Source organism: Molothrus ater, chromosome 5 (assembly GCF_012460135.2).
Source record: "Molothrus ater isolate BHLD 08-10-18 breed brown headed cowbird chromosome 5, BPBGC_Mater_1.1, whole genome shotgun sequence".
NCBI classification, from domain to species: Eukaryota; Metazoa; Chordata; class Aves; order Passeriformes; family Icteridae; genus Molothrus; species Molothrus ater.
In genome coordinates, this window is record NC_050482.2 from 54,437,348 (window position 1) to 54,449,531 (window position 12,184).

General features: G+C 40.8%; 1 protein-coding gene across 3 annotated transcripts in view; it reads left to right on the forward strand.

Moving 5' to 3' along the window:
• LOC118700448 (fatty acyl-CoA reductase 1-like) overlaps positions 1–12,184 on the forward strand; it is a 129,016-nt gene that overhangs the window by 102,550 nt on the left and 14,282 nt on the right. For all 3 annotated transcript variants that reach the window (XM_036404917.1, XM_036404919.1, XM_036404918.2), the window contains exons 4-7: positions 306–485; positions 5,112–5,289; positions 6,369–6,413; positions 11,134–11,252. In XM_036404917.1, the coding sequence (XP_036260810.1) occupies positions 306–485; positions 5,112–5,289; positions 6,369–6,413; positions 11,134–11,252 (522 nt within the window). The remainder of the gene's footprint in view (positions 1–305; positions 486–5,111; positions 5,290–6,368; positions 6,414–11,133; positions 11,253–12,184) is intronic.

Below are 12,184 nucleotides of genomic sequence, written 5' to 3' on the forward strand. Positions count from 1 at the left end.
CTTAGAAATACATGTTCCAGGGAAGGGTGATCAACCTGTCACATTTAGAGATGTTAGTGAAGTCTTAATTGTGACCCTTCAAATCGAGTAAAAATATTTGAGAGACATTCAGGGTCCAGAACAGCAAATCCAACAGCGTTGCTTTCAAAGCTGGTTTCACACTTACATTTCAGTGACACTTTCTGCTCCACTGTGCCCCCTGCTCTCCCTGACTTTCCTTTCTGTGGTGAGGTTTGGAAAAAGGTCAGCCTTTATAGGTTTTTCCCAGTGAAATGCCTTTTGCTTATTTCCCCTGCATTCCTTAGACATGCCCTGCAGCTGAACGTGATGGGCACGCAGCGGCTCCTCGAGCTGGCCCGGCAGATGCGGAACCTCGAGGCCTTCATCCACATCTCCACTGCCTATGCAAACTGTGTCCGGAAATGCATCGAGGAGATCATCTACCCACCCCCAGCTGAACCCCAGAAGCTCTTTGATTTAGTAGAGTAAGTAGGAACCATATTGTCCCTTCCCTTTATCCTGCGGCAGACTTGGGAGCTGTTCCCAGAATCGCGTGGGATTTCTTTCAGAGGTGCTGTTACTGCTGTTTCTTTGTGGTTTTTTAAGACTCTGATTTCATGAGAGTCCAGTATTAATTTCTGCAGGAGTGTATTTTCTGCCAGGAATGGAGTTGCTGCTTTCTGTAACACTCAGCTCTGCTGCTGCCTTTGAAACAACTAATTTTTTTCCATACACCTTTTTTCTTTTATCTTTCCAGCTTCCCAACATTGTTTCCACTTCTTTCAGAAATCCTGTGGTATTTAACTGGAGTTATATGGGGATGAGTAAGAAACAGGCTTTTTTACACAGTTCAGTGTGAATCATTTAGTTTGGAAAAGACCTCTAAGATCACCAAGTCCAAGCTTTGACTGATCACCACCTTGTCAAATAAACCAGAGCACAGAGTGCCGCACTTTGTTGGGTTTTGAACACTTACAGAATTGGTGACTCCACCACATCCTTGGGCAGCCCCTTCAAATGCCTGGCCACCTTTTCAGTGAAGAAAATCTTCCTGATTTCCACCTGAACCTCTCCTGGGACAGCACAAGGCAATGTCCTCTCAACCCAGACAGGAATACAGGGCTTTGATGAAACACCAAAAAAAGCTTGGTTATCTGAATTTACCAAAATAAAGAATAATTAGAATAACAAAATCAGCTGATAAAGGTCCTAGAAGACATTCTCATTAAAAGAATTTTCCCACAACTGTTAATGTGTTTTCATTAATTTTCTAGTGGGTGATATAAACAACTGATCTGTGATCTATTAACACAAAGAGCTGGTATAAAATCTTTATTCTTCTTGATTTAGGGTAATGGAAGGTGAAATTAATTAATGCCCACTAAGAGAACCACTGATTGGTTTTTTTTAATAAAATAAGTTTGTCTTAAGAAATAATTTAACTGTCTAAGCACTACTTCAAAAAAGTTAGTACAAACTACTTTTTCTGTTTGAATTTCTCTAGTAGCCCATATTCTTGGATATGTTTACTTCCAGCTAGTAGTCATCAATCATTTATCTTTTATTCAGTAAGTGGAATATGATAAAAAACTTGAGAAATGTCTTAGTGCATTAGAGCAATGGGCTCCCTGGTCCAGTATCTAGCCCTCAAGAATGTCACTGAGAGATGTTACTGAGGGTAACTACACCAGCCTGGATACTCCTTTCTGTTCCCCTCACAGAAACCTGAAGACTCAGCCTTTTTACTGTCTCATGTGCTGATGGATCTGTCTTGGTGCTGATGTTAGTTGTCCTTCCTCTCTACCTGTTCTTTAACTCTACTCCCTCCCTGAGGTATGGGGGTCAGACAGAACTTCATGCAGTACTCCAGTTGCGGTCACTCAAAGTTTTATTTAACCAGCTTCAAAATTACACCACTGGTCTCATTCCCAGTACCTGATGATAGCCAGCGTATCATTGATTTTTTTTTTTTTTTTTTTTTTTTTTTTTTTTTTGCCTGCTGCTACTCACTGACATGGAGGTTTCAGAGCTGTGATTCAAGAGCTTTTGCTGAGCTACAGTTACCAGTTCTAAGCTCAACAACCTCTAACACCAGTTCTGGTAGACTGCTTTTCCCTAAAAGTGAAGCTGCTCTGTCCTCTTTTTGCCCACTGACTCAGTTTTATGTCCTTTGGTGTTCATCACTGTCAAGACTCCATTTCACTGTCCCAAAAAGCTTACCATCACTTGCAACTCTGAAAACAATTAGTGTTGATGGCTCAGATTTAAAAAAAGGTCTGATTGCCAGTCAGAAGTGTGGAGAAGGGCTTGGCTACCTCAGAGGTTGCTACTTCAGCTGCTTTATATAAAACACTAAGAATTTATGTATCATAGCTTGAAAATGCAGCAGAGAGGATGATGTTTGAGATGCACCTTTAATATTTGCCATGTAAGTGAAAGAAATAGCGCGTGGATATCAGGGTACAGAAGGTTTCAGAGAGAGGGGAGTGACAGGTATCAGAATTTTACCTTTGAAGGGGAGAGAGGGGAAGCAGACAAAGAAATATATACTGGCTTCAAAAATGGGGAGAAATACAGATTATGTTTTGCATCAGCCAGCTGTGGATGATTCCCTTCATAACCAACTCTTGTCTTAAGGTGCTGCTCTTGCAAGTGCTTTAAGAGGCATAATCAAAGAACTGGATGCAATTACAGATCCATTTAACAGTGCTTTTGGCCATGCACTTGATAGATGCTTATGATTACTTATTCACTTGAAATCTCAAGGAGGATTCCCAGCTGTTTCTTTTTCTGCTCTTATCCTCCTGTTACATCTTGCTGTTTCAGTATTTTGATATTTAACCTGCAAATAAACCTTGAGGCTTAAGCTGTGTAAAGCAAAAGTCACACTTCTAAGTGCTGCCAGGCCAATAGGAGAAACATATAATCTGCTGCATCAAGCATGGTTTACCTTAATCTAAAGCTGAAGGAAATCAGCTTTGAAGGGTGTACTGAGGTAAGGAACACAGCACACAGCAAAGTCATGGCTGAAGGTGTGTGTTGGTTATTGCAGAAAATACAGATCCATCATTGCTTACAAGAAAGAGTCTTACTAATGCAAAGCCATTAACACAGAAAGTTTTGCTTTCCTGTGGCAGAGTAATTTGGTGCATATAATGGAGAAGTTATTAATTGTTTGATTTGCTTTGTTCGCTTGGAAGGGCCAGATGCAGCAGTGAGCAGAAGCAGTAGCTTTTGTGAGTTAGCATTCCAGAATCTTCCAAGTAGGTCACAGAGCAGTTGTTGCTGAAGTGTCATCTCTGCCTCCCTGATGGGAATGTTGGTCAATCAAATCACCTGGCAGGCTGGTGCCCTTGGGACAGGTCCTCAAGTAATACAGAGACCTCTCTGGAAGGATGAAGGCAAGGGGAAATACTTCTGCTTGTACTTCTACACCTGTCTTTGCTTTGTGAGAATGCAAACCTGCAACCCTCTATTATGAAAATTTAAAAAAAAAGAGAAGGGGAAAAAGACTTGCACACAGCTTAACCTGAGGTCTTAAATTAACTTAGTCTTCCTCCAGGCTCTACAGAAATAGGCATCTCTTCTTGGTAGACTGGTAAATCCACAGATTTAAACAATAGCAGTTTACTGAGACCCTGAGGTTGAGTGGCTGCCTAAGTGGCTTTACAAATTATGTCAATATTATATGCTGCTTGTAACTTCTGTGTAGTTAATATCTTATGCTTAAATGCTTTCTTCTGCCTTGTTTCTGCTGCACGGGACCAGGCTTGCAAAGGAAGGTGTTTGTGCCTCCATAGGGCTTTTTTATTTAAAGAAAAAATTCCAATATACTACAAATTGTCAGATTTTTAATGCAATCCAAAACTGAGAGATTTGGTGCATCCAGCCCTCCCCTGTGAATCAGTGCTTTCTCATACAACTTCCCATCTGTGCCCAATGAGAGTCATCTGAAAAGTGCTGTGCCACCTGAGCCACCATGTCTTTGAAAGGTTGACAAGATCAAGCAATTTTTCAGTTGTGACAGTCGGCATCATATTTCTCTCCCCTTGACCTCTGCCTTTTTCTGAAACTCAAGATAAGGAGGGGTGAAGTGAGGATCTGCAGGAAGCAGTATCCTTGCAGTGCCCCTGGGAAGAGTCCACGCCTTCAGACTGAACTGGAAGTCCGTTGACTTAATTACAAATTGGATTATAGGAGCTAATCTTTGATTCTCTGGTGTAACACCAGGCTACTGGGACCCTGTCAGGGACTGGCAGCAAGGGCTCTGAAAGCACAGCCAGTTCTTGTCTTTTGCACCCAGATGCTGGCAGGACCTGTGAGGTGCTGGTGCTGTGCCAGGGAAGAGCCTTTGGATGTTAGGCCCATCATGCAGCTTTATCGTGGTAAGGGCTGCTTTTTAAAATCTATCTGCATAACTGCTTCTGATGGATTAGGTGCTTGAATACCTTCAAAAAATAAAAACCAACTTGTCAGAGTACTTTTGGGTTTTTTTTGGTGATTTGGTTTTGGTTGGTTTTTTTTAAGCACCAGCTGTTTCCTGTGTGAACAAACACATGGTAAGCCTGCTAGGAGGAACCCTAGCAATATAACCCTGCAAATGATGGAAATCCACTGTTGGAATAATATCCCTGTAGGACATTTTTCCAGCTTTTGAGACCTTTTTGTTGTTACGTGACTTGCTAATTCAAGGTTACCTGGAATATCCTGAAACATATTTGGGAGTATACGTGGACTGTGTTGGCTGAGGATGAGAACTGCCTAGTGGGATTCCTGTCTGGGACAACTCCATCAGGCTGTAGACCATGGCAATATTTATGTTACAGATTGCAGTGAAGCATTACCCATGCAAGAGATTGCTCTGAAGTGAGTTTGTAGAGGTACCTGAATTGCAGCAGGGCATTGTAGCATGAAGCTCACCAGGGTTTATTTTGCACCTTGAAGACAAAAGTGACTTTCTCCCACAGAGCAGTTTTAAATCCAAACCTTAAATATCTTTGACTGGCTTATCCACTGTTTCAAGTGAGGATTCCTGTCTCACTGGTCTGTTTTGCCTGAATCTTTTTCTCTCCCTGCACGGTGGATGATAATGTTCTCCTTGTTTCCTGTAGGTGGTTGGATGAATCCATCATTCAAGACATCACACCCAAACTACTTGGGGAGTGGCCCAACACTTACACCTACACCAAAGCCTTGTCAGAGTACCTGATTCAGCAAGAGAAAGGAAACTTGAACATTGCTATCATCAGGCCATCCATCGTGGGAGCCAGCTGGCATGAGCCTTTCCCAGTAAGCATGAATACACAATTCCCTACCGAGAGCCTTTGGATGCAGCTGGAACTGTGGTACTGTCAAGAATCTGTCCCTCCTTGTAGCAGTGTCTTGAGAAACAGATGTCCACAGTGCATAGGGAGATGTGCGGAAGAGGTAGAGATCCTGTGCTGGAGTAGAACAGCAAGCCTTCTTCAGCACCTTAGAACTCCTGTGAAAAGACCACATTTAAGCAATAATAACAAGAGCTGGGATAGTTATAATGCAGAATGCTGGGCTTGCAATTGATTGTCCATTCAGGCACACCAGGAGAGTTTCTGTGCTCAAAATGTGGGATCTGATGGTCAGTTGTACTCCTGGTGCATTGTGGTTGAAGTACAAATGTCAGGGAATCAGTAATTAAATGCAGCTGTACTTTGGAATGAGATAATTCATTAAGCTAAATATACCAATAGGAATAACGTGCCCTAACATTGCAGCCAAATTGGAAAGGCAGCACAGAGTCACCTTTGGCTTTCATGTAGCCTGAAGTGTGCCAGAGATGGCTGCGATACAGCCAAGGCTCTGGGCCAAGCTCCCCATCTTGCAAAGACAAAGAGCTCTGTTTGGTGTTACAGCCTGTTCCAGGTCAAACAGCTCATCACTGCTCTGAACTCCAGCTCCCACAAGTGGCAGCTTCCCTGACCTGAAGTAGGATGGGATTCAAAAGGAGTGTTGCGGTTTTGTTTTGGGGTTTTATTCTTCCCTGCTTTAGAAATTAGCTGGAGAGGCCAAATCACCCTTGGTGACAGCTGCATGTTTTCTGTCAAGGGTAAATATTAGTCCAGCTGTTTTCAGCAAGTTTATTCCTGAGGCCAGCGAATAGGAAAGAAGTGATTTCTAAGAACAAACCTAGATTCTGTTGATGGTGAGTAAATTGCATACAATGTATCCCCTGCTACTGGTTGGCATCCTGTCAGCGGTCCCAGATGGGCTGGCATCCATCTAAACTGGTGTCTCCTTCCTTTTTTGTCTACACCACACCACTGTCGTCATTTAGAAGTCTGTGTAAGCAATACATCATTGAAAGGAACACTAATCATTCTTCTTTTCCACAGGGTTGGATTGACAACTTCAACGGGACCAGTGGAATATTTATTGCGGTACGTCTGGTTACTATTTAAGCTCCCCTTAAAGCAGAGTTTGAGTTACTAAAATAGCAATTCTGATAATTCTGATGTTACTCTACAGCCCCACTTAGAAACTGTGTGCAGTAAAGGGCCACAGGAATTTTCTGAGTCTGGGAGAAAGATGTTACCCACTTGCCACACATCTGTCAGCTGGTAGGACCTAGAGGATGATCTTTTTGTGTGGAGCTCAAAAAAGGACATTGAGAGAGTATTCATGATGCTGGTTTGCTAAAATGCGAATTGCAGTTCCTAAAAGCTCTAAAAAAACTAAAGGTTTGGACACATTTGGCCAGATTTTCAAAGAAAAGGCAAAAGATGTATCCTTGAAATGAGGGTAATTCACGGGTGTCACAGCTTGAATCTTTTAACACAAATTTATTTTCCAGGCCAGGTTACCACACTGTCAATACAAGCAGCAGTATATATCATTCCATTTGTCTCTGTTTGTATTGTTTCCAAATCTACTGCTATAACTTGTCATACTTCCACAATACCAAAGATTCTGGCTCCCAGTTGCCACTGCTTTGTACAGGATTTCTCCCTCTACAGACTACACCTAAATAATATGTATGATTGATTCAGACTCTGCCAGTCACATGAATAATTCACTATATTTTTTCCTAACTTGATAAAATATTGCTGTAAGATGAAAATTATCATTACAATTAGTACATGAAAGGAGTAAAGTTGCATACCTTTTCTCTTGCCTTATAATTTTTTTTTCTGAACTAAAATCACTGCCTTAGGCCTCTCTGTCAATCCATAATGCCGTATAGCGCTGGGCAGATATTTACGTTCATGTATGTCCAACTTCATTGCTTTGTCAAAACTAGGTTCTAATCAGCCAGTGCAGTGTATGAAAGGATAAGTGGTCTGAAAGGATAAGTCATTGGAGAGCAGAATAAAATCCAAATATGATCTCGTTAAAAAAGTTCATTTATATCTGAAGTAGAGTATAAATAGAAACTTACAGTTATGGAGTGCACAGGACAAATAATGCTTTCATGTGAACCCCATCTATACATTTCAGAGGCATTCAATTTTTGTACACAAATTATTGACTTCTAATCATGTCACAGTTTCTTTAAAAATAAATTTTTATATTCCTTGGTGACAACTCAAGAAGCTTGTACTGCATCTCTGCTCTAGTCCCAGGATCTTGTACTGTTTCTTGATAACATCATAAAAGAATGTTATGATGTTATCAAGATCAAGGAATGCTTTGCAATTCCTTAATTTTGCAGATACACTTTTTATGTTTTCATGTGTCACTTCTATCTTTTGTAATGACATGAATTTCATATTGGACTTTTTTTTTGTTTTGGTTTTGTCTGTCACACCATTTATCCAGAACTGGTTTGCAAGAAACCTTGGGCCAGGTTTTGTATGCAGATGTAGCCTGTATCTTTAGATCCAAGTTAGCTCCATGGAGAGTAAAGATTATGAGATTCTAGGGTCACTATGGGAAATGCCTTCTTTTTTTATATAAAAAGATTAGACTTGCACTGAGATTTGAAAAAGAGGTGGTATTTTTTGGTCCAGGTTTGAAGCTCTGAGATTTTTCAGTATAGTAGAAGAGACCATGAAATTTTTGTCATCTACACTGAGCTCTTGGGTGATGAAATATGGTCTGTAATTACATTGAGAGTTGGCCAACAAAAAGACAAAAAACAATGACAAGGATGCAGGGTGTAGAGACAAACTTGTTTGGAATGTTTTCCAGAAGGTAAATGTGTTTATTATTAGGGACCCAAAGGACTTTTTTCTTCTGAAGGGGGGAATTAATAATTTTGCAGCTTTGGAAAAGAGGAGAGTGTGAATACATCCACTAAGTACATGAGTTAATGTTCTTGAATGTGGGGAGTTGTTTGAAAATGAACCCTTAAACATCTGAGTGATGCATCAGTTTGATTACCTGAAAGTTGTGTCAGTACAACCAGCTCTCCTGGCCAAATGTATTTTAAACTGTGATTATTAGATGAGTAGCTTTATTTGCCTTAATTAAGTGTTGAAAAAATCAAAAGGGAAGTGGTTTTGGTGGTTTGGTTTTGTGCATTTGAAATGTCCCTCCATACCAAAATACTCACTTTCAACTTCTAACCAAGCTCATCCTACAGGGAGAACATCCCTTAGATTCAGGTTTGGTTCAGATGATCTTTGATGTCATTTGGGCAGAATCTGGACTCCAAATCTTGCAAAGACTTTTTTCCTCGGTTGCAGTGTTTGAGTCTGATCATTTAATTCCCTAAATAGACACATTTCTTTTAAATATTCATTAAATATGGGAGTCCAAGTTATTTTTGATAATGTAATTATGTTTCTTTCTCCTACAGTTGCTCCAGCTGCTGTGGGGAGCTGTGTTTGTTGATTGAGGAACAAAATTAAATTAAGTACATTTCCGCTGGAGAGTAATTAACTCCTTTTGTCTTGCTGTTCCCTATTACATGCAGAGACCTTCCTCCCTGCAAAGTAGTGAAGCTGTAGGGCACAACAGTTTAATTTGTGATCTGGACGGTGACTGTCCAAAGCACCTCAGCTGAGAGGCTGTCCAGAAACATCAGACTCTGGCCAGGAAATTATTTTGGAGGCTTCACTTTGCAGTAGCTTTTATTTCACTGAAGAGAAGAATGTCAGTATCTATAAATAGAAACCAAGCCATACCTGATGGAAGTACCACTCAACCATTTTTGATGTAAAAAGTAACTTAAAAAACTTAAATCTCAAGCCTTTGTTACATGCAAAACATAGAAAATCTCAAAACCATTCGTGTGTGTATGACCATCACATGCTGCTCTGACCACATTTTGCTGCAGATCCATCAAACATCCTCATTTGGAGGACCTCAGAAAGGTTTTTAGTGTGAAAATGTGATAGTTAATCACACAGTAGTCTCTAGTGAGCATATGTTCATAGAAGTGGAAAATTCAAACCTGTGCTTGGTTGCCTCCTTTGTTTCCTTCTGCCATTTTTTCCCCCCTTGAAAAAACCCAGTAATAAGAACACAAAGAAAATCATAGTGATGTTGCAAATTAAAGCTTTAGTGTCTGAGCCTAACCATATTTCAGCTTAGGGCAGCAGAATTCAATGCATGACACAAGTTTGAGGAGGATGGAGTGAGCCATGTAGGGAATCTTGCACTGTTTGTGTCAGAGTCTGTGATCCCTCTGACTGATGCACCAAGGATGAGATGGTACTACTCAGAAGTCCTAGTTCCTGAAAATTAAATCATTCAAAAGTGTTATTCCCTTACTTGCAAGCTGTGAAATGCAACAAACTCATCTGATTGCAGACATGGAAAGGTGGAGGAGAACAGCCTCCAAAAGACCCCAAAAGTTAAACACCTTCCAAAGAGGGATAAAGTGTCCCTTAAAATGCACCAATGACCACTAGACAGTAGTATGTGCTTTACAAGTTAATAGCAATCTTAAATGCTTATTTAATGACTTTTTTTTTCTCCTCAGATTTAAGGCAAGGGGTTTTCCACAACTAGGCACTTCCTGTTTAGTTGCTGTAGAAAAATTTAATCTCTTTTATAATGAAATTCGAGTTTCAGATTGTATGAAAATAATTTAAGAAAAGCTGTAACATTTCCTTTGCCCTACCTTTTAAATATTGATGGATCTGTAGCAAATGTTCATGTGCTCCTTCATTCGGTCCTTCTCTCTGTTTTTGCACAGATCTAAATTACAAGAGCTTTTATCCTTCCTTACTTCATCAGCACTTTTATCCTCTCAGCTTTTTCCCTTGTTCCTCAGCTTAACTGCATTGTTTCCCACATAAGAAAGAACTTGATTGCAACCATGACTCTGCCATGTTTGGTTTCTTCTCTTATGTGCTCTGTTGAGCCCTCATCTGTGACACACCAAGTAAAGTTCCGTCGCCCCATTTCACCCCCACCTTTCTGTATTTTGCCTTGTCCTGTGAGATCCAGTCTGCCATGCTGTTGCCATATCTCTCCTGTGGAACCTCCAAAGCCTCATTGGTCATAATGGAAGCCCCCTGATAAGCATTCAGGTTAAATGTACATATTTTGGGGAGCCTGATCCCCTGAAAAATGCACTTCCTACTGAAGGAAGGTGAAAATTTTTTGTTCTTGCCTCTTTCCTCTTTTTGGTTGTCAGTGCTTTGTATTTGCACTGATTCCTTTACTGAGTTTTGGTGGGTCATGTGCTCTTCAATGCAGGGGCCATCCTTTGTATCTTTGTGCTTAACAGACAGCTTTGGAAAAGAGGAGAGTGTGAATACATCCAAAGGAAAGGTAGTCAACTTTTCAAAAATCCTACAGGTGTCATTTCCAAAATGACTGTAGTCTCTGAGGTATATTGAGAACTCTGTCTTCCTGTGTCATTTAAGAAAATGTAACTTTCAGGCATGCACTGTACAACTTTACCGCCGCAAATTCAGATAGATTTCTCTCCTTGGGTATTTTCTTTCATATTGAGTTAAATTAAGAGTCCCAGCTTTTCTTGTACACAGCACAGACATCATCATGTTTCTAGGCGTCCTCTGGAAATCTAGGAGAGCAGGATCCATGGGAGATCCATCTTTGTGGTCACAGAAACCAAATAATCTGCAACAGAAAAACCTTGCTACAGTGCTGGCCTGTGCCCAGTGCATGCTGCTGGAGTCCTGCCAGTTAAATCTCAGCCCAGCCTGAAGTGGGTGACTGTTTCCCTGTCTCCCTGTCCCACAGGCAGGCAAAGGGATCCTGCGGACCGTCATCGCCAACAATGAAGCAGTGGCAGATATGATTCCCGTTGACGTTGCCATCAACCTGACTCTCGCAGCTGGGTGGTACACAGCCGTGCACAGGTGGGACGGCATCCCTCTTCGTAGCATTCCTTTTGGCCACACACCTGAAACATTTGCTCCCTGCACCAGCACTTTACAGGGAACTGAGAACTGATTAAAAATCAGTGCAAGAGGCTGGTTGATTGATTTTCTGGTTGGTGTTTCCTCCCTGTGGGTGGGCAAGGACTGAGAGCATAGGAGATGCAATAAAGGTAGGGTTTAGAGTTAGGAAATCTCTACAGCTACGGGTAAGGCCTGTTTCTTTTGCCTCTTAGAAGTCACTATTCTGAAGGCCAAGAGTTTTGCAGCAGTGGTTTTTGGGTCTCCTTTTCATTGAGCTGCTTCTCAAGTGTCTTCTGGAGTTCTCTTGGTAAAAAAAAGCTCTATTTGTTTTCCTTGGGAAACACTGCACAATGGAAATATGTTATAGGCTTATACGTTATACGATCTAAAAAAATCTCCCTTCTTTGCATTGTTGAGAAGAGTATGTAGAAATGATATTAAGGATTTAAGGTCTTTTCCTGTAAACCTTTGGCCTGGCCTTTAATCATTAGGTAGGACTACAGAGAATAAACTACATGAATTATTCTGGAGGTTTATGCAACTCTGAGAAATCAAACCCAGGCAAATAAAAGGCAGAAGTGTTTTCCTTTGAAAGACAGAGTAAGCCCTCTGAGCTGAGAGTAGAGCTACATCCAGTAAGTTAAATAAGGATCCTAAAAGGACCTTGAAGAGCAGCTCACCAGCTTTCCCCTCAAAGCATTATTAAGATAGCCACCAAATTAAAACTCTGCAGTTTTCAAGTATAGAGTAAGAAAAATTATTTCATCACTTGACACCCTTGGCAAAGCATGCTTAGATCAAGAAAACTGTTTGATTAATTCTTGATTTATGTTGAAGGAAGAAATAAAACAAGTGTGATCCATGTTTAGTTCCACATCAGAAAATGCAAG